Source organism: Bufo gargarizans, chromosome 4 (assembly GCF_014858855.1).
Source record: "Bufo gargarizans isolate SCDJY-AF-19 chromosome 4, ASM1485885v1, whole genome shotgun sequence".
Classification (NCBI taxonomy): Eukaryota; Metazoa; Chordata; class Amphibia; order Anura; family Bufonidae; genus Bufo; species Bufo gargarizans.
Window position 1 is genome coordinate 246,129,706 of NC_058083.1, and position 22,707 is coordinate 246,152,412.

At 40.6% G+C, this 22,707-nt stretch overlaps 1 protein-coding gene across 1 annotated transcript in view; it reads left to right on the forward strand.

The window, feature by feature from the left end:
- CD109 (CD109 molecule) overlaps nucleotides 1-22,707 on the forward strand; it is a 307,708-nt gene that overhangs the window by 141,922 nt on the left and 143,079 nt on the right. The window contains exons 10-17 of the mRNA XM_044289633.1: nucleotides 283-418; nucleotides 7,419-7,528; nucleotides 10,236-10,469; nucleotides 12,363-12,464; nucleotides 12,751-12,813; nucleotides 15,779-15,955; nucleotides 17,590-17,742; nucleotides 18,019-18,090. Coding sequence (XP_044145568.1) covers nucleotides 283-418; nucleotides 7,419-7,528; nucleotides 10,236-10,469; nucleotides 12,363-12,464; nucleotides 12,751-12,813; nucleotides 15,779-15,955; nucleotides 17,590-17,742; nucleotides 18,019-18,090 — 1,047 coding nt within the window. The remainder of the gene's footprint in view (nucleotides 1-282; nucleotides 419-7,418; nucleotides 7,529-10,235; nucleotides 10,470-12,362; nucleotides 12,465-12,750; nucleotides 12,814-15,778; nucleotides 15,956-17,589; nucleotides 17,743-18,018; nucleotides 18,091-22,707) is intronic.

Below are 22,707 nucleotides of genomic sequence, written 5' to 3' on the forward strand. Positions count from 1 at the left end.
GACACCCTTGGGCAAAACATATTGTTGGGGATGTATCCCCTTTTTTTGGTAGTATAGAAAAAGAATAGCATCTGATGCCTAGGTATAAAGAAGCTGACGCCAGGTATAAAGAAGCTCTCCGCCTATTATGTTGAACCTTTTCCTGTCTCTGCCCTGATATCAGCTTAACTTTTTAATCATGTTGCATCTAGTTTAGTTATATCTTTGGGTACAGTTCAATTTACTTCAGTTCAGATTTATCACTTTGATTGCAACATAATTTGTCATTAATTATGTTTACAGATAAATGGTTTTTCAAAGTTTAGCTTTACTGATCAAGATCTGCAAAAGCTTATGAAATATGAACATACACATTCTGAAACTTTACCATTTGGTGGTCCGGTGGATGTCGTCGCCATAGTTACTGAGGATCTTACTGGTAAATTAACTCTATATACTGGTGTTTATGTATGAAACCAGAGATAAAAGTACGGTAGAGAATGGCAATGTTGACTGAATGTCCATTTATTGTTCTGAGTGTTAGGTTACTCCATGAGTAAGAACAATGATACTGAAATTGTACATTTCTTAAAATCATTTGGCAATTGGGCATTTTATACCGTATATATATTTAGGTTGTAATAATATAAAAGGTGCTTCCATTATAAAATGTTCTTGTTTCACACTTGTACGTAGTGTTCACCATTTAAGCTGGACCTACACCTGGACATTTTGTAGTAGTTTTAATAGATTTTAACTAATGAGCCAAAACTGTTGCCCAAAGCAGTCCATTGACTTCTGTGGTCACTCTGAAAATAAAAGTGCTACAAAAAAAGTCTAGCTATAGCTCCAGCCTTAAATATTTTAAGTACATTTTTGGGGACAGTTATATTTGGTACATAGATATAAAAAATATTGTGGTAGCAGTAGTATAAGTAGTATTTAAATATTTTTTAGGTTATAGTACAAGAGCTTTCGTTTAAAAAGGTACTAAAGTCTTTTTTCAACCATTATACCCACCATATGCTATACATTGCAAAAGGCAAATATACCATCTTCTACAGATTACCTAAAATAATAAAATAATTTTTCAGCAGCCATTTGTTATTGGTTCATCCACCATATTGGATGGTTCTCCTCAGGGGCATACACAGATCTCATATGGCCCCATAGCAAAACATAATATGGCCCCCCTGCCCAACCATTTTACTAGTACTATTATTAAGTAGAAAGACAATTTTTTTTATTAAAAAAACGAAATTGTAATAAAAAAGTTGCCCTCCAACTCCCCACTTTATCTGACTTCCTTCAAAATATGGAGCGCATTCTAAGCACCATATTTCTCATGCATTTATAACAGACAACTACCTTATAAAACGGGCTGCCTGCAGCCACCACTAAGGGGAGCTCAGTGCATAAGAATTCCTGAGCTGCCCCCTAGTGGAGTCTGTCGGAAAATGCTAAGAATCTATTTAAGAAATGGAGGAGGAGTTCAGTGAAGGACCTCCGCTCCCTCTGGGTCCCATAGCAATCAACTGCCTCCTTGGTAGGTACTGTATGCCACTGCTTCTCCTCCTGTATTCTGTACAGCAGAAGGCCAGATACTGTGCGTATTAGTGCAGCCTCATGCCGAGCTGCTGCTGCGACTACATAACTGGAATGCCTGACTTCTAATGTCTAGTTTAAAGGAAGTTAGCGAAGTCATGGGAGACTGACCTCCTGTATGAGAATAAACCGCTGTTCTGGGCCTGAGATCAGACTTCTGAAGTGTGGCGGAAATGGTTGAAGAAATGGTCAAAGGAGGTGATTAAACAGAAAACTGATAGCGAGTACAGTTTAGACTACAGAGAAAACAGATCAGCAGAGTGCTTCTGATACAGTATAACTGGTACTGGCAAGTTTTCCCATCCCCACATAGCGGTAGCATGTAGTAGCATGTTATTTAGGCTGAGAGATGAGTCTTCAGACTTCTTAGGAACAACAGTAGTGCATTTCATTTCTCCAGAAGACTCTATTGTTATTTGAAAATGGAAAGCAGTGTATAATTTGGCAGCAATCCTTAGCCTTAGGTTGTCAGAGTATTTGGCAAGTGAAACAGGTTCATATGTTTTAGCAGGGATGGAAAGATGAGGCTGAAGGCATGTTTCCTCCAGTTTCCCTTTCGTTATACATTAATTTGTGACCTGTGCTTGTATTAAAGGGGTTTTCCAACAGTACACAAAATGTAGTTCTTTCTGACGGTTATTATTTATTTGGCTTTGTTAATGATATGCCCATATGGGGCAGCATGGTGGCTCAGTGGTTAGAACTGGTGCCTTGCAGCGTTATGTTCAAATCCGACCAAGGACAACATCTGCATGAAATCTGCTTGTTTGTGTGGGTTTCCTCCAGTTACTCCAGTTTCCTCCCACACCCCAAAAGACATACTGATAGGGAACTTAGATTAGGAACTCCATTGTTGACATTGAGTCTTTAACTCCTTAGTGACCACCCATACGTGTTTTTACGGCGGTCACTAAGGGGCCTTAGGCTGGGCCGCCGCGTTTTTACGGCGGCCTGGTCTAAGCGCTGCACGGCTCCCCCGTGCAGCGGGGACCACGGACCCGACTCTCACATGAGAGCCGGGACCCTGCTCTAACAGCCCGGACCGGCAGGAGTGCCGATCCGGGCTGTTTAACCCTTTACATGCCGGGCGCAATGGCGCCCGCTGCATGTAAAGTGGTGACAGAGGGAGCGGACTCCCTCTGTCTCCCATCAGCACCCCGAAAATAAGATCGCGGGGTGCTGATGTGTTCGGAAGCTTACCTTGCTTCCGTTCAGGGCCCCGAGCCTGTCCAGTTATTTCCAGCAGGCTGTGCCTCTCTGGCGCCACCTGCTGGTAAAGGTTTGAATAGCATTGCTATTGAAATGCTATTGAAATGTAATGCCTTATAGAGATAATGCATTACATTTTAAAAGCAATCAAAATACTGTATATTATAGTCCCCTTGTGGGACTTTTAAGTAGTAAAAAAATAAATAAATAAATACACATTTATTAAATAAATAAAAATCCATAAAATAAAAAAATATGCTTTTTTTTCATTGAAAATACGCTTTTCAATGAAAAAAATTGCAAAAAGAAAATATCCCCCATATGTTTGGTATTGCCGCGTCCGTAACGACCCGGACTACATAAATATTACATAAATTATCCCCTATGGTGAACGCCGTAAAAAATAAAAATAAAAAAAAGACAGAATTTCTAATTTATTCTTAGTTTCCACTGAAAAAAACGTAATAACAAGCGATCAAAAAGCGCCATTTACTCCAAAATGATACCAATGAAAAATACAAGTTGTCCCTCAAAAATCAAGCCCTCACACAACTCCATAGAAAAAGAAAAAAAAAAGTTATGGGTCTTGTGAAGTGGCAATGCAAAATCATTTTTTTGGTTAATAAAAGGGGTTTTATTGGAAAAAAAAGTAGTAAAACGTAAAAAAAATTATAAGTATTTAGTATCACTGTAATCGTACTGACCCAGAGAATAAAGATATTATGTTATTTGTACCGAAAAATGAACGCCGTAAAATTTATAATGTAAAAACGCAGTGGCAGTATTGCTATTTTCCCCCATCTCCCTCCCAGAAAGAGTTAATAAAAGTTAATCAGAAAGTTATGTGTACCCCAAAATGGTTCCATTAAAAACTACAACTTGTCCCGTAAAAAACAAGCCCTCATAAAGCTATATAGACGAAAAAATAAAAAAGTTATAGCTCTTGGAACGAGACCATGAAAAAAGGAAAAAAAACGCTTGGTCATAAAGGCCCAAACAGGCTTGGTCACTAAGGGGTTAAAGCGCTGCAGAATATGTCAGCGCTATATAAGTAAGTAAATAAATAAATATACATAATTAACTGACCACTTCAAACAATCACTGGCCTCAGTGGTCTACTCTTGAGCTACTGAGGCCAATGATTAGCTGCAGCAGCCCTAATAAGAATTGGGTATTTTATTGTTTTATGCCCCCTCTTGGCTAGATTTTGTCCGATCTTGGAGATTCACCTTAAATGTATATTTCTGTACAGCACTATTGACATTATTTTGTACTTTTATAAAACCTTAAATTGTATTACTATTTCTAAACAAGGCTGTGCGTTAACCCTGAAAAAAAAACGAAGGCAGGTTTCCATGTTCATAGAGCACGTACAGTTCACAACAAAATGATCCTTTCTGGTATAATAATCTCATAATTTTGCTGGGCTCACAGCCTAGACTGTGAAGGAAAAGTAGATGGACATGGCAACATGATTATCTCTCATTTTATATGGTTATTTCTACAAATAGCTTAACCCATTCTGGTAAACTCAATCAAAGACATCAGTTAAATAATGTAGAATGCAGTATAGCCATGGTTTTATTTATCCGTTAGTATTGCATTATTACAACCTGTCTGCAATTAATGGTTTTGACCACGTAGAAGGTCATTGAAAATTATGTTTGTCTTAGATCACTAACTTGTTAGTTCAGTTTTATGGACAGTGCATGGGACAATCCTGACAAATGTTGTGGTAGTGAAATGTCCTCCCAAAACATCACTGTAGTAGCCAACATCACAAGGCCACAAGTAGTGACATCACAAGGTCAACACATCATCAGTGCAACCAGTGATTGACTACCTTAGTAACATGTTATGAGGGGCCAGTCATTGCTGCCACATTGTAAGCAAAGACTTATCCTCTGGGATAGATCATCATCAATATCAGATTGGCGGTGGTCCGACACCTGGCACCCCCACCAATCAGCTGTATGAAGGGAAGGCGTGTGCAGTGTGCATGTGCCATCTCCCTTCTCTCCTTCTGCTCACCATAGACATAGCAGCAGTGATCAGGAAGAGATAAGGGAGACGGCACATGCACACTGCACGCGCCTTCCCTTCATACAGCTGATTGGCTGGGGTGTCTGATATTGATGACTTATCCTGGATTTAAAATCCACATGGCAGGTAAATTTCAACATACACAAAGTGTACATCAGATTTTTCAAATCACATTCACTTTGCTGATACTGTATTATGCTGTAGTTTTTCTGCATGATAAACAGTGATTGCCAGTTCGCATTGTTCGACGAGGCACAGGTAAGCCCTTACCTGTGCCTGTGCCGCGAGCCGGTCTTAAAACAAATGCGGTCACCGGGAACAGGCAGTTCCAAGAACAGCCCGATGAAGGCCCCCGGTGGCTGTTCTCAGAACTGCCTGCTCCTGCTGACCGCACTTGTTTTCAGACCGGCTCGCGCACAGGCACAGGTAAGGGCTTACCTGTGCCTCGCCGGACTTGTGAAAAAAGATGGCAGCCTGCATGTGTTCGCGGGTGAACAATGCAAACTGCCCATCACTGATGATAAAGCGCAGGGAAAAACCACATGTAATCTGCAACGTGTGCAGGTAGTCTAATGCAGCAACCTGTCATTTGAGTAAGTAAAGTGGATTTGTACAAGCTTGAAAAAATATTAAATGGGTTTTCCAAGATTCGAATGTTGATCCTCAGGATACAGTAGGTCATCAATATTAGATTGGCAAGGTCTGATACGCTGGACCCCCGCCAATCAACTGTTGCACAGTGGCTGTGCTTGGCATGGCAGGTCAGTCCTTTTCACTTGAGTGGGGCTGAGCTACATCTAGGCCATGTGATTGATGAACGTGATGTCACAGGGCCTAGGAAGAAGCCGCGGTGCTCACTGCAGTGCAGCGGTCTCTTCAAACAGCTGGGGCCAGGTTCAAAACAATGTTTATTTTTCCATGCCGACACATATGAACATGGGACCAACACGGATGTCTTCAGCTGCCAAGTGCACATGCAACAGGTCAGCCAGTTTCATAGGTACAAGTGGTGCATTGCTACCCATGATATTTAGCAATAAATTCAGACAATAAATGATTAGATAGGTGATTATGATTATTATACCACAAATATCATTAGAAAACACTTCTTGTAATCTACACATCATCTGTATAAGGCTGGGTTCACATCACGTTTTCCCCTAAGTTTATCATATATATTTGGAGAAAACAAGGATACAATACACTGCACTTTTCCATCCTGCAGAATCCAGCAGAAAAAAATAAGCGTAAGTAAGGCCCCATTCACACGGTCATATTTTTGCTCCGCATCCAATCCGCATTTTTTGCAGATCGGATGTGAAGCCATTCATTTCAATAGAGCCGCAAATAATTGTGCTGTCCACATCTGTATATCTATTCCGCAGCCCCACAAAAAAGATAGAACATGTCCTATTCTTGTCCGTTTTGTAGACAAGTATAGGCATTGTTACAATAGGTCAGCAAAAAAACAGATGCAACACGGACGTCACAAGAATGGCATCCGTATTTTGTTTGGATCCATAAATTGCAGACTGCAAAATACATATGGCATGTGAATGCATCCTTAATGTATACATTATTTTTTTACAATGGAACTCTATGGTGAGTGGTGCCATTGTGTAGCATCTGTCAGAGACATCTGTTTAATGTATGTGGTTAAACATAACACAAAATCATGTCATGTTCAGAAGCAGTGTAGAAGCGGTTGTTTTATTAGGCTCACAACTCAGCTAGCTTTGACATGTCCTCATTTCCTATGGGCCGTCTTCTGAGTCTCTATTACCAGGGACAGATCTTGTTTGACAACAGGCAGTAGACTGCAATTTAGGTGGAAGTGAGACCCCTAGTGGCCATGACTATACAACCTTTTTTCAGGTTGATGCAGGCAATAGGGTCATTTTCAGATGACACATTCCCTTTAAAGGGAGTCTGTCACCACATTTGAGCATATTAGACAGATCCAATAGCGTTATATGTGCCACCCAGAAGTTAAAAACGGTACCTTTGTTGCATATACCGGAGTCTTCTTTCAGCCAAAAATGAACTTTGAAGCTTCTGTAAATGCGCCCTCTCAAGTGCCCAGGGCGGTGTCTCAATCTTCCGAGCCCAAGAACGGACCTCCCCAACGGCTCATCACCCCGCCCTCCGTGTGCCTGTCCCCGCCCTTTACTCTCCTCCTCTCTCCTTTTCCACTGCGCCCGCTCCGAATTTGACCGCACAGCCGCAGTGGAAAAGGAGAGAGGAGGAGCGTAAACAGGCGGGCAGAGGCACACAGAAGGCGGGGTTATGAGGCGTTGGGGAGGTCCGGTCTTGGGCTCGGAAGATTGAGACGCCGCCCTGGGCACTTGAGAGGGCGCATTTACAGAAGCTTCAAAGTTCATTTTTGGCTGAAAGAAGACTCCGGTATATGCAACAAAGGTACCGTTTTTAACTTCTGGGTGGCACATATAACGCTATTGGATCTGTCTAATATGCTCAAATGTGGTGACAGACTCCCTTTAAGATTTGTTACATAGTTAATGCAGTCTATCAAGTTCATCCTAGGGATTTGTAATAATATAATGTCTGTTATCCTACTTTAGGTATATCTTTGAATCAAACGTCCAGTGTGTATGTTGTCAACAAAGAGTACTACAGTGAATTTTACAATTATCCTACGGTATTGAAACCTACACTGAACTTTACTACTTATGTAAGTTTATTGAGAATTGTTGTCATGACTTCAATTGCCATAAAATCACTCACTGAGGGAGACATAGTTGATGTCAAAACATATTATAAAATTGAGTCAACTATCACAATGAATATTTATTAATACTATGTTGCACTGGCGTTTCATGACCACCACTGCCCTGCTTATCCCTGCAGGCATGGGTGCCCAGCTATTCAGTCACCCAATAGGCTTCCCCTCCTGTCTGGCACTCTGGTCCTCCCCAGCTGGAGGTGGTCCTGGTCGCCAGCATGTTCAGTGAATGCTGTAAGCCATGCATTGCATCCTGTTACGATGGCCTCCTGTCCTTTTCCTTATGAAGCATGAACATCTAATTCCTTCCCCAGCCTATGGCTGGCAGCACCTGGGTACTTAAAGGGGTTGTCCAAGTTATGAAAAAAAAAATACACTGTAAATCTGATGGGCAGCAATATATAACTGAGCAAAGCAAGTTTTAGGTAAATATAATTATATTTCCTCATTTCCCTGGTTCTCTGCTGGCCCTTTGTTTACCTGCAATAACAGAAATCTCTGCCCTATGCCCTGCTCTGCCAAGGGATTGAATATAAGTGCTGCCCTGAGTAACATGTCTGACTGCTGGGAGACTCTGCAGCATGTTGTATGTGTAGGACTACAAGTCCCAACTGTACAATGACCCTGCTGATACACACAGGATCTTCTCCCTACCTGTTATTGTGCAGAACTCCTCTAGTCTGTCAGCTCCTGTGCCCAGCATTTGTCTCCTCACTGCATGCAGCTACTCAGTAAAGCCTTCAGCCCTGAGTCTATGCAGATGAAGGGGTAATCTTTCCTGAAGTATCCAGTGAGAGGGAGACACAGGGCAGAGAGCAACAGCAGCAGCAGACAGCAGAGCAGGGGGGGCGTGGCCAGCCCAGTGACGTCTCGTGTACAGACTCATATCTGATCTCTTAGGCTTTGTGCACGAAACATCATCAGAGCAGGGAGAGAAGCTGACATTACAGGTCATGTGACCCTCAGTGAAATCTGAGAAACCAGCAACTGGAAATAAAGTAGATCAATTGTAAAGTCGCTTAATTTGCCTAGTTAGAAACATACAAAGAACAAAAAAATAACTCAGACAACCCCTTTAAGGCGGCTTCCTCAGTGGGACGGTGCCTGACATTTAGGTTCTTAGAATTCTATTTGACCAGTGACGGTGTGCTATCTAGTCTGTTTAACTGTATACTGAACCTCTGCCTGCTATACATCTCTTATGCTTCATTGCCTGCCCTGACCTTAGCCTGTTCTCAATTTTGACTCATTGGCCAGACTTCAGACTTGATTTATGATAAATCACAGGCTCTGCCTGCCCCGACCTAGGCTTTTTTCCTCACTACAAGTACAGCCTGACTGCTCTCATACCTCAGTGTGTCAGCTTCCAACTATACCAGGACTACTCCAGGAGGTAGCAGCTTGTTGGTTCCCTGAAGTGAAGGCTAGATCCCTGTATAGGGATTAAAGGGTAAAAATCAGGGAACCACCAGGACAATTCTCTTAGCTTTAGCCCTAAGTCAAGCTAGTTAGTTGGCACAGTGGTTCAAAGCCCACTATCTGTAACATCCTCCAATAGATCTAAAAATAAAATTAAGAAACTTTACAAATAATCTTGTTTAAAACAAAGTTTCATTGTTTTGTAATTGCAGCTTCCTTGTAGACCACTATATCTCCATGGTAACAGACAACAAAGCATCTGTAGTCTGAATCTTAATGCAATATCTCTTCTTTCTGACATACTACAGGATCAGATTTCACAGGGCTTGATTATTGTCTGATACTATGCAAACACATAGGTCTGCATAGGAGATATAGAAACTATACGAGGGAACTATTTGCAAAATAGTTTTCCCAGGAATTATTTAAAATGGCCGTCAGCAACCTGTCTTAGAATGAGAAAAGGACTGGCGACTACCACTTACAGAGCTGCCTAAGGGGGTGAGGTGTGGGACCTCAATACAGACTACACTCTGAAACTTGCATATACTATGCAATTGGTGAACTTTTCTGTCAGGCTGCTCAGCCATGATGGCATATCATAGACAGGATCATATCACTATAATCTATTGTGCATCAGTGTAATGTGTATTGAGGCCCCACTCTCTCAACCCCCTAGGCAGCTCTGCAAGTAGTGGCAACCAGTCCTGTTTGCATACTAGGGCATTTGCAGGTGGACATTTTAAATCATTCTTGGATAATCCTTAAAATTTTTATTTTAGATGCATTGGAGATATAAAAAAAGATTGAGAAGGTTGACATAGCCTTTGAATGAAACATAAGTTTACACTTTGCAATTTCCAAACAAATCACACAAACACACCTAGCATTCTAACCTACTGTGTATTACTACATGTGGTCATATCATACACTGGTTAACCACTCCTCCTCAGTTATGTTCCTTTCAAATGTGTATAAGACATTTTTGGTTGGAAATATTGAAAACTCTGGAAAAACCCCATCATCCAGCTTTTATTTTCTGAATGGCACATAAAATTTGGAAGCCCATTTTTTCCTCTGACACAGCGTTGATGGTTAGGTCACCAGGAGATAAAGCACCTACTGATAAAAATAAATGTTTGCATTAGTTTATATCCACAATAAAATTCTGCCAATATTTGAGTATCCTTTATTTTGCTATTTATTTTTGTATATTTCTCTTAATTGTTTATTTTAGCTCAGGATAAAGAGATATGATGGGCGAGACCTCACTGCAGAAGAAAGGAGGAATGAAGTTTCTGTGACAGTTACCCAATCTAAAATGTTTTTCACAGATGGAATGTTTAATGTAATAACAGAGGAAGAAAATAACATAGAGTTTCAACAGTTTTTCACTTATTTCATTCCTGAAAACGGTAACATTAAAATTGACATTCTTTTAAATTCTGACACAGTCCATTTAAAGATCAAGGTGAGAATCTGATACAATTATGTGATATATTGTGGGAAAAACTACATTATTCATCTCTACATGACCCATTATGTTATAAATATAGATAAGGGTGCAGACAGCATAGTTTATGTCTAAAATATATTGCTAAACACTACAGGTAAACTATTGTGATGATATTAATGAGGTTGTGCAGGCAATATATATTGAGATAGGTCATCAGTATCTGATCGGTTGGGATCTGACACCCAGCACCACCACTGATCAGCTGTTCCATATGAGCACTGCTTCCTCTTTATTAGGCTACATGCACATGAACGTTGTTTGTTTCCATGTCCGTTTCATTTTTTTGGCGGATAGGATGCTGACCCCTTCATTTCAATGGGGCCGCAAAAAATCGTGTGCAGTCTGCATCAGTATGTCCGTTCCATAGCCCTGCAAAAAATATAGAACATGTTCAATTCTTGTCCGTTTTAGGCATTGTTACAATGGAGCCGCCGAAAAAACTGATGGCATACAGATGTCATCTGTTTTTTCTTTTACGGATCCGCAATTTGTGGACCGCAAAACACATACGGTTGTGTGCATGTAGCCTTATACTGTGCTTTGTCTCCTTTACAGTCGCTGCGAAATGTAATTACAAGCACTCACTCCGTTCAAGTGACACTTCCAAGAGCAAGTAGTGCTAGTCGCTCAGAATAGGTTATCAATTTATATTGTCTGCACACGCCCTTTAAGTTTCCATTTTGAAAGAAACTAATAATAAGAGCAAATTATCAATGAAGTAGAAAATGTTTTTATATAATATTTATGGAGCAGAGCAATGATGATTGTGGTATAAAGGTACAGTTATAATTACATCTAGTTATACGGTTCCAATAATTATTAAAGGGGTTGTCCAAGTTATTTTTTTATTCTTTGTACATTTATAACTAAGCAAATGTAAGAGGTTTTCAATTCACACACTTCATCTACAGTGGCCCTGTTCTCCTAGGTAGTTGAGCTTCACTTGAACTGTGATGTCAACTTCTTTCCCTGCTCTGATGACGTTCACAAGCCTGAGAGAGCAGGAGGAGAAGGTCTGCCTCAGATCATGGAACCTCACAATGAAGGCTGTGCTGGTTAGTGCAACAAGCCATGCCCCTGCACTGCCCGATCTGCTGGCTGAGCGTCTTCCCTGTGTCTTCCCCCCACTGGTTTATTAACCAAACTTTAACCCCTTCTACCATCAGTAGCACAGACTCAGGGCTGGAGGCTCTGCCTCAGGTACTGAGCAGCTACAGGCTTTCCTCTTACTGAAGATACTAATGCTGTGCACAGGATATACCCTCCCTCCTCACCCTGCAAACACAGAGCTGGCAAAGACTGGAGGAGTTCTCTCCTCTGTACCATTATGCTGGCTCTGAAGAAGTGTCTGCAGAGCATTGCACAAAAACAGGTAGTAGGTGGATCTGGTGTGTATCAGCAATTATATTGTACTGTACGGTTGGGACTTGTAGTCTCACACATACAACATGAGCATCCCAACAGTCAGACTGCAGGCATGGCAGTAATTTTAATCACTCCCTTTGCAGAGCAGGGGGAGGGGAAAGACGGTCTTTGTTGCCACACAGAAATATTCATGAGTAAAACCTCAAAAAAAATTTTTAGTACACACCCCCACAGCTCTGCAACTGTCAATAAAGGGCCAGAACAGAACTACGGAAATGAGGAAATATATATTTTTTGCCTTAGACTTGCTTAGTGTATGTATATATTGCTGATCATTACATTTACAGTACTTTATTTATTTTTTCGGACAACCCCTTTAATGAATTATTATAAAACACAATGTTACTTAATCTTTTCTTATCAGCTACAAAGTATCTTCAAATGTCTAATTCAGTTCTTTACTTTGAAAATTGTGTTCTGCAGGCAGAATTTTTGGACAGTGTAAATTCTATAGATGTTGATGATGTGTTTAACTCACCAAACAAAACATATCTTCACATAGAAAATACAAACCAGAATGTAAAGGTAAACCATAAAACATATATTTATTTTAGTATGCAATACCTATGTGCAAATGTCATAGAAAGATAATGAATATATGTTTAATATTATAATATGTGCAATAATCCCAATTATTATTTTATTAGTGTTAGAGTTTTTACCAATTACATTTTCAATAATCCACACAGTAATGTATTATATTCATTTATCAACTATATACAATTAATTACATAGTAATATCTCAGAAGCATTTTGCCATAAAACACTCAAGACAACATAAACACTTCTGTCCATTTTTTATTTTTTTCAGGTTGGAGTACCATACACCATTGAAGTAAAGAGCAACACACCAGTGGATGCAATAAAATATTTGGTAATTTACTATCTGCTTAACCAAACACTGTATGTGAAGGCTAATCTACTGAATCCTTAGGTATCCGAATAACCAGAGTTACATGACTCCCTCAAAGGGAATCGGTTACCTCCAAACTTGGTTTGAAAGTAAGCATACTTCCATGTTGGTATAGGTGCCCTGAAACATACCTTTCTTTTCTAAGGTTTTATGTCCACTATGGATGGGACCACTCCGTATTGTGCTCCACTGACTCATCGGTAATACCACCAAGCACCTCCTCTTCTTGTTTGATTCACAGTAAGGTGCACTGAACAGAGGATGGGATATTTAAAAGAAAGGTTTTATTAGGTTTACGAGCACCCACTCTACATGGCAGTATGCTTTTTTTGAAACTGGAGGTGACAGACTCCCCTTAACCCCCATCAGGAACTTGCGATTTTCCCTTTTTGCATTTTTGTTTTTCACAGTTTTATTTTTCTCTTCACATTGTCATATTAAGACATGTTTTTTACAGGACAAGTTGCATTTTCTAATGGCACCATTTAATATTGGATATGATGTAATAGGAATCTGGCCAAAAATTCCAAATGGGGTTAAATTGGGAAAAATGCAATTGCACCATCATTTTATGGGTTTTACTTTTACAGTTTTCACTATAGGGTAAAAATTACCTGTTCCCTTCATTCTCTGGGTCTGTACAATTACAGCGATACCACATTTGTGTAGCTGTTCTTGTCTTAATACTGAAAAAAAATAAAAACTTAGGATTTTTTTTTTTATTATACCACTTAGGAGTATGTATGACTTTTGTTCACTTTTTATTCACTTTTTTGGGAGGTGAATTTGCCATTTTCATTTTTTTTTCCCATTATTGCGTTCACCATACAGATAAATGCATACATTTATATTTTGATAGTACAGGCATTTTTGGGACATAGTGATGTCTATGATCTTTATTTTTTATGGGGAAACGGAGGTGATTTTAATTTTTAGTTTTTTTATTTTTCTATATTTTTTTTTACTTTTTTTTAGCTTTTTTTTTCCCCTTAGGGAACTTGAGTATGCAATCTATTGTTAGCTTCTCCCTTCAATTGCAATGAATCACTATTGCAGTGTATGAGAGATTATTTGTATGGATCCCACCAAATACTCTCTCTGCACTGGAGGCTGGTTAAGTACAGTGATAGCAAACTGGGCAGTTCCAGTCACTGTTCAAATTTGCTCCCCAGAAGTCTATTGGGTCAGGGAACGGTATGTTTGGGAGAAAAGGCACAGTCTAGGCCCAACTGAACCTGATTGTTCAGGCAGTACATATTAGTTACTGATGTGCATCAGGTTGGAGCGGCAGTTGAAAAAACGGTTCCATCATGTTCATCAAACTAAGTTGGCTTCTACTGGTGCTGCTGTGGAATCTGCTACTTGGGATGCAAATGACTCAGTATTGGACGGAGAGGGGTCTCCAGGTCAGACACATGGGCAGAAGGCGTCTGTTTAGCTGTGGCAAGCTGGCCAGGTAATCTACTAAACCTTACAGGTGTATACTAACTAATTAATCGATTTGGTCCCACGATAAGGCGGAGTTCTGAGTACTGCAAGCTATACCGGCTCTAATGTGCTTTAGTCATGAGTAAGGTTTGTTAACAATCGAAACACCAGAATCACAGTATAGCCTTGGAGTCTTTTAATGTGTGCTGTGAATAAAGGAAATACAATTTTATTTCTTAAGTGATAGATGTTGCTTTTGGGATTTTACTACACCTGCTAGTATGGAATCCGAGCACTGGTATCCTAACATGCTGCATTAGCTGGCATAAGTTTGTCTGTGTAGACATTTTCCTTAACAGCAATTTATTAAGGCATTTGTATTATCACTTTAGAAATTATTTTAAATAACATTATAATTTGCTTGATTCTTTTAAGGAAATAGCAAATAATAAACTCTGCTTAGTTTAATTAATCTGTTATAATTATAGATGAGTAAATCAATTCTAAATTAATTAAATTCACCTCGACTTACCCAAAAATTCATATTCCAGCTGAATCTGAATCTTTAGCAATTTGATTCAGAAGGACCTCTCAAAATGATGACCACCATTTTACAGGTCAGAAGACAGAGAAGAGGGCATATGCCACTAAAAAGAACTTTTTTGTGGACCATGTTTTAATTCAAAATAAATCTGACAGTGCGGTGTGTTTTTAAACAGGCTCTTTGTACCACCACTTACCATGTGTTTACCCATAGCCATAGATATTACTCTCACTTTAACATTGCTAATGCTGTCTAAATAGCTTCAAAGGGGTTGGATACAGTCTTAGGAGATGTCAAGAGTGTCATATACAACTTTTCACGGCAATCAGACATTTTCAATCTGACCGATTTGTTAGAAGTGAACCCTAGCTGAATTTCAAGAAATTTGCTCATCTCTAGTTATCATGAAAAAATAAAGATAAATATTCTTAAAGGGAACCTGTCATCAACTTTATGCTGCCATACTGAAGGCAGAATAATGTAGAGTCAAGTGAGTTAATTTCAGCGATCTGTCATTTATAAGTTAAAAGTAAGTTTTTGACGAGAACCAACATCACAATCATTGCAGATGACTGGACCTGGAAAAGAGACACGGCCACCTGAGAAGAGTCATGGTAATTTATGAATTCCTGCTCTCCTGCCCACCTGCTGAGTTTTCTCCCTAGTTTTCTCCCTTTCTTTCTAGGAGAGAACTGCCAATTATCAGCAGATGGGTGAGAGAGCAGGAGATTATGAATAACCAGGACTCTTCTCAGGTAGACTGGACTCTTTTCAAGGCCTGGGCTGTAATGATTATGATGCTGGTTCTCAGCAACCACTTACTTTTAGCTCATGAGTGACACAGCGCTGAAATCAGCATTTCTGTCACTATTTTATGCTGCACTTAGTGAGGTCAGCATAAAGTTGATGACAGGTTCCCTTTAAACAATTTCCCTTTTTTCCCCTTTGTTACAGATTGTATCTCGAGGAGAAATTGTCTATTTTGGAGTTGAGAACTCCACTTTACTAACCCTGATTCCTCAAAGTTCATGGACTCCTGAAGCATGTCTGATTGTGTACCATGTAATGAATGATGGGGCAGTTCTAAATGATGTTACAACAATATCTGTCCATCCTAACTTTGAAAACAAGGTGAATAATTTCTTTAATGTAAAATATAATACATGAAATGGCTAGAAGTTTCTATATCTGCTTTACAGAGTCGTAAGTATTGCAAATTGAATGAGCTATACAATCATAATTTGAAGAACCAAGGCTTTTCAGCTTTAATTTTTCAACCCTATTCATCTTCTTGTTTTCTGCCATTGACTTAACACACATTTAGATTCAGATAAACAGATTTCCAGCACGAAGGGGATAAAATCTTGCATGTTCTTTATTGAATATTCCAAACGTACACATGGTGCAGTAAGAGAGGTCCCTTCAAGTCCCTCGTCAGACCGACATGTTTCGAGCCAGCCGGCTCTTAGTCCTGATCTAACACATTTTGTCACATTTGCTAAGATTGGTGTTTGATATTGCAATTGTAATAAGGTCCATTGGAATAATTCTCACAGGTTTTTAAAAGTTACAGGCTTCTTAGTAAAATTGTTTTATTTTGTACTCCAGAAACTGAAATCTGGCATTGATTTCAATTATAATTTATGTCAGTTTTCTGGCATAAATTATGGTGAAGGTGTTGCACTTATGAAGTCTCACCCGGAGGCCTCATGCACACAACCAGGCATTTTTTGCGGTCCGCAAACCGCGGATCTGCAAAAAATGGAAGCTGCCCGTCTGCCTTCCGCAATTTGCGTAACGGAACGGGCTGCCCATTGTAGACATGCCATATTTTTTTTGCGGGGCCTCAGAAAGGAGCAACGGATGCGGACAGCAGACAGAGTGCTGTCCGCATCTTTTGCGGCCCCATTGAAGTGAATGGGTCCACACCCTAGCCGCAAAAGCTGGGGCTTGGATGCGGACCCGAAAAACGGTCATGTGCATGAGGCCTTACACTAAGTTCTGCCCACTTTTTTGTGAAGTGCCTTGCGTGGCAGAAAATTGTAAAAAGTCATAAGTTTTATTCCAAATTCCCAATTTTTTGGGGGAATATTTAGTAAATATGTCCCAAAATATTACCCATGTTTGTGTATGATTATACACTACGTAATTATACAATTTTATTTGCAATCAACATCATGGTATGATTTAAAGAGGTTATCCAGTATCTACAACAGCCCCCCCATGTGCCGGGCCCCTCCGTGGCAATATACTTACCCCGCTCCCTGCGGCTCTCCTCGTCCCCACACCTCCGCTGCTGCTTTTCCCTGTACATGGATGAAAACATCTGGTGTTAGAGGGAAGCAGCCAATGGCAGGCGGGGACTAGCCTCCCTAGCACCGCGGGTGATGCTAGAGAGGCTCGTCCCTGCCCCTGCCTTCCATTGGCTGCTCCCCCCCGACATCGGATGTTTTCATCCATGTACAGGGAGAAGCAGCAGCGGCGATGTTGGGACCAGGAGCTTTAAGTAAGTATATTCCCACGGAGGGGCCTGGCATATGGGGGAGGGATGTTGTAGATACTGGATAACCCCTTTAATAATTCAGTTTTTTAACTATAAACATGGAAAAAATAGGATGTGAAGAATATTGCCATATACAATCAGTAAACTTTTTTTCCTGAATTATATTCTATTGGATTCCATTTATAAAAAAATTGTGTTTAATACCCATTTGTAATGAAAGCAGACTAATACCACAAACCATAAAAAGTTCTGTCAATTTTAGATTTTCGTATCATGGAATAAAGTGCAAGTCAATCCATTTGACAAAGTTTCTCTGATGATCAATGTGACTGAGCCAAATTCACTGGTTGGGCTTTCAGTTTTAGATAAAAGTGTACTGTTACTTGGAGACAGACAAGAAATTACCACAAAACGGGTAAGAACATTTTATTTTCTGGAATATTAATATTGTGTTTCTGAGGACTAATAATGAGGAATAACAGTGTTGGTTAGACTTGCATATACTGTAGTTAGTACTAATTTGCAAAGCTAAACTGAAATATCTGAGAACATTGTAATAAGTTTACAGATACTAAAAACCAGAAATATACATTTGATATTATAAAACTCAAAATTGCAGTGGAGAATAATTTTTGTGTTTTTATAGCTTTATCTCAAAACTTTTTTAAACCATTATGTTGTTTTGCTATAGGTATCTGATGAACTGAGAGACTATAATACAATAAATCCTATGCGTGTCACCAGTCCTCAGCGTGTTTTTGAGGTAATATGATTTTTGTTATGAAAATGTATTTCACAAAAAAGTGGTACATAAAAGTTTGTATACAAGCTTGAATCAAAAAGCAATGTAAAACAAATCTTTAGTATATTTTTTAACCACTTTTATACAGCAGTATATTGGTCATTATTTGGCATCAAGATTTACCATATTTTTCGCCCTATAAGACGCACCGGCCCATAAGACATAGGTTTTTGGGAAGGAAAACAAGAAAAAAAAATTTTTAACCAAAAGGTGTGCTTTTGGTGGGTTTGGAACTAATGGTGGTCTGTGGATGGCACTATTACTGGGGATCTGTGGATGACGGACACTGTTATGGGGGGATCTGTGGATGACGGACACTGTTATGGGGGGATCTGTGGATGACAGACACTGTTATGGGGGATCTGTGGATGACGGACACTGTTATGGGGGAATCTGTGGATGACGGACACTGTTATGGGGGATCTGTGGATGACGGACACTTATGGGGGGATCTGTGGATGACGGACACTGTTATGGGGGGATCTGTGGATGACGGACACTGTTATGGGGGGATCTGTGGATGACGGACACTGTTATGGGGGGATCTGTGGATGACGGACACTGTTAAGGGGGGATTTGTGGATGACGGACACTTATGGGTGGGATCTGTGACAGACACTGTTACAGGGGGATCTGTGGCTGGCACTTTTACAAGGGGGATCTGTGGATGGCATTGTTAGAGGGGGGATCTGTGGGTGGCACTGTTATATATATGCCATCCACAGACCCCCAGCCCATAACAGTGCCATCCACAGACCCCCCCAGCCCATAACAGTGCCATCCACAGACCCCCCAGCCCATAACAGTGCCATCCACAGACCCCCCCAGCCCATAACTGTGCCATCCACAGATGTCCCCCATAAAAATGTCATCCACAGATCCCCCCCGCCGCTCCAGTATACAAATATAATGTGAAAATTTAGGGAGAAAAATACAGTATAAGCCAAAACCAAGAATAGAACCTACAGCGAGAATGTATAATGGAAAGATTTACACTCCTGCTCCTCCTTGCAGCCCTAAAGAAGGCTGCAAAGAGGCTCAGTGGAGTCGTCTCAGTCTTCACTGCCCCTTCTTAGTGGGGAGCCTTACTTTTTTATAACAAGTGGCAAGAAAACCCCACCCTGTTGACAACTTGTGTGAGAGCAGTCAGTGTTTATACTACATATAAATCCAGCAAAAATCAGTAAACATTGATATAAGGGGGTAACTGTATTGTATATATATATCCAGCATGTTATTAATTAGACCCCTAAAATAATATTTTATTTGGTATACGTTAAAAATCCCTAAGGGATTCACTTATAAACTATAGGACATACATACAAAAAGTGACCATAAACCACATCCAAAGAAGATATATCGTTATTTGGGGTAAGGGGAAATCGCTGTCCCTAAGTCTACCCCTGTCCTAAAGCCCTTTGCCCAGGGAAGGCTCCTGATGGTGGAGACCCCCTGTCCACGTGCCTATGCTGCTAGCCCTTCCTACTCCCTATAAGAGGTGAAGAGAGGCATGTGGACTGGTTTTGAAGGTAAGGGATTAGGATGTCGTATTGGTCAGCTATATAGATAGACTGGATGGGAATTAAACAATTAAAGACACACTGGTGATACGGACAGACACAAAAGAAACACGAATATACGAACATACACTTATTTAGTATTGGTGTTATAACCATATACTATCTAGGGTTGACGTGGTAGTCAAACTCCTCGCTTGCCTCGACGCGTTTCACCCACGTGTAGATTGTGGGATCATCAGGAGGTGTAATTATATATTACATATTACATGTGCAAGCCATTGTATGTGACTCAAAAGTTGCCAGTATAGGGCTGGGTCACATGAAATCGGTGCTCAAAACCAAATGCCGGCTTAGAGGCCTGAGTGCACCAAAGAAGAAAAGACGCTCTACCAGGGGTGGGGACATAAAGATATATCGATAATGATACTTATGCCTGTTTAGGACTCCGTCACGTGTGATCCACATCTATATCCACATCCTATAAGGGACAGGAAACAGATGTATTCCACAGTCAGAATCAATGTATACATATCTAGATATAAGCGCATTCACTGGTAAGTGTAAACTCACGGTTTGGTGGGTATAATTGACCTCTGTTGGTCTCCTGTCATGGTAGCTTGGCAAGGCATACACTATAGATAAAGTGCATCATTAATGGTGGGCATTGTTGCCAGTGCTCACAGAATATATATGGAGTTCGTGAGTCCTCTAGTTTCAAGTATATCCTACTTACATTGTGGAGTCTCTGCTGTGATCCATGTCCCCCCTGGTAGGCGAATTTCCACTGGTGCATCGGCTGTATTTAAAAGAGCCGCCACATCACGTCACTAATAGCTAAGTGGACGCAGGCTCTGCTCCATTTCCTGCTTATGGAACGCACGTGCACCGGAAGTGCTCGCTCCTATGGGCTGATTAACTCAAACTCAGCCAGCAGCTCCTTCCTGGATGGTGGAACGCACATGCGTTCCAAACACCGGAAGTGCTCGCTCCTATGGGCTGATTGACTCAAGCTCAGCCAGCAGCTCCTTCCTGGATGGTGGAGCGCACGTGCGTTCCACGGGGCTACTTCCGGTCCTACAATCTTGCGATCTAATTCCCTACAGTTTCTTTAAAAATGGATGGGTATGTGATCAAGCAAGATAAACTATTTATCATATGATATTCAATCCCTGATGGCTCAGTCCCACCTAGTTTTTTATCATGTTCAAATATATGACTAATTACCCCATCATGGCTCTGATGGGACTTGGCAGGTATATACTGCTGTCATTAACATACACTTGGCCATGGTATATGACCCCAGCATATAGAGACTGTCAATCATATCGGGGAAGGTGCAAATTTTGGGCACCCAAATCAAATGATACCTCTTAACAGTATGGAGCACATGATTTAAACACTGAAAAGTATGTATTCCGGCATATGGTAAAATAGATTTTATATGTGCATCCTATATAGAGGTAACCAGAGTGCGTGGTTAACCTATGGACAGTGACCCGATATTGCGTCACTAATGTCCAATCTGATATGTTATTTTCATGCTTCAAGGAAGGAGCTGCTGGCTGAGCTTGAGTCAATCAGCCCATAGGAGCGAGCACTTCCGGTGTTTGGAACGCATGTGCGTTCCACCATCCAGGAAGGAGCTGCTGGCTGAGTTTGAGTTAATCAGCCCATAGGAGCGAGCACTTCCGGTGCACGTGCGTTCCATAAGCAGGAAATGGAGCAGAGCCTGCGTCCACTTAGCTATTAGTGACGTGATGTGGCGGCTCTTTTAAATACAGCCGATGCACCAGTGGAAATTCGCCTACCAGGGGGGACATGGATCACAGCAGAGACTCCACAATGTAAGTAGGATATACTTGAAACTAGAGGACTCACGAACTCCATATATATTCTGTGAGCACTGGCAACAATGCCCACCATTAATGATGCACTTTATCTATAGTGTATGCCTTGCCAAGCTACCATGACAGGAGACCAACAGAGGTCAATTATACCCACCAAACCGTGAGTTTACACTTACCAGTGAATGCGCTTATATCTAGATATGTATACATTGATTCTGACTGTGGAATACATCTGTTTCCTGTCCCTTATAGGATGTGGATATAGATGTGGATCACACGTGACGGAGTCCTAAACAGGCATAAGTATCATTATCGATATATCTTTATGTCCCCACCCCTGGTAGAGCGTCTTTTCTTCTTTGGTGCACTCAGGCCTCTAAGCCGGCATTTGGTTTTGAGCACCGATTTCATGTGACCCAGCCCTATACTGGCAACTTTTGAGTCACATACAATGGCTTGCACATGTAATATGTAATATATAATTACACCTCCTGATGATCCCACAATCTACACGTGGGTGAAACGCGTCGAGGCAAGCGAGGAGTTTGACTACCACGTCAACCCTAGATAGTATATGGTTATAACACCAATACTAAATAAGTGTATGTTCGTATATTCGTGTTTCTTTTGTGTCTGTCCGTATCACCAGTGTGTCTTTAATTGTTTAATTCCCATCCAGTCTATCTATATAGCTGACCAATACGACATCCTAATCCCTTACCTTCAAAACCAGTCCACATGCCTCTCTTCACCTCTTATAGGGAGTAGGAAGGGCTAGCAGCATAGGCACGTGGACAGGGGGTCTCCACCATCAGGAGCCTTCCCTGGGCAAAGGGCTTTAGGACAGGGGTAGACTTAGGGACAGCGATTTCCCCTTACCCCAAATAACGATATATCTTCTTTGGATGTGGTTTATGGTCACTTTTTGTATGTATGTCCTATAGTTTATAAGTGAATCCCTTAGGGATTTTTAACGTATACCAAATAAAATATTATTTTAGGGGTCTAATTAATAACATGCTGGATATATATATACAATACAGTTACCCCCTTATATCAATGTTTACTGATTTTTGCTGGATTTATATGATTTAATAGTGTAATGGCTAACTTCCTGACGGGTACATTCTTCACGGAGGCACTTATCAGTGAGGCAAAAGAAATCTTTTCAGATAGGGACGTTCCGGGCCTGTCCACATCCACCTCATGTA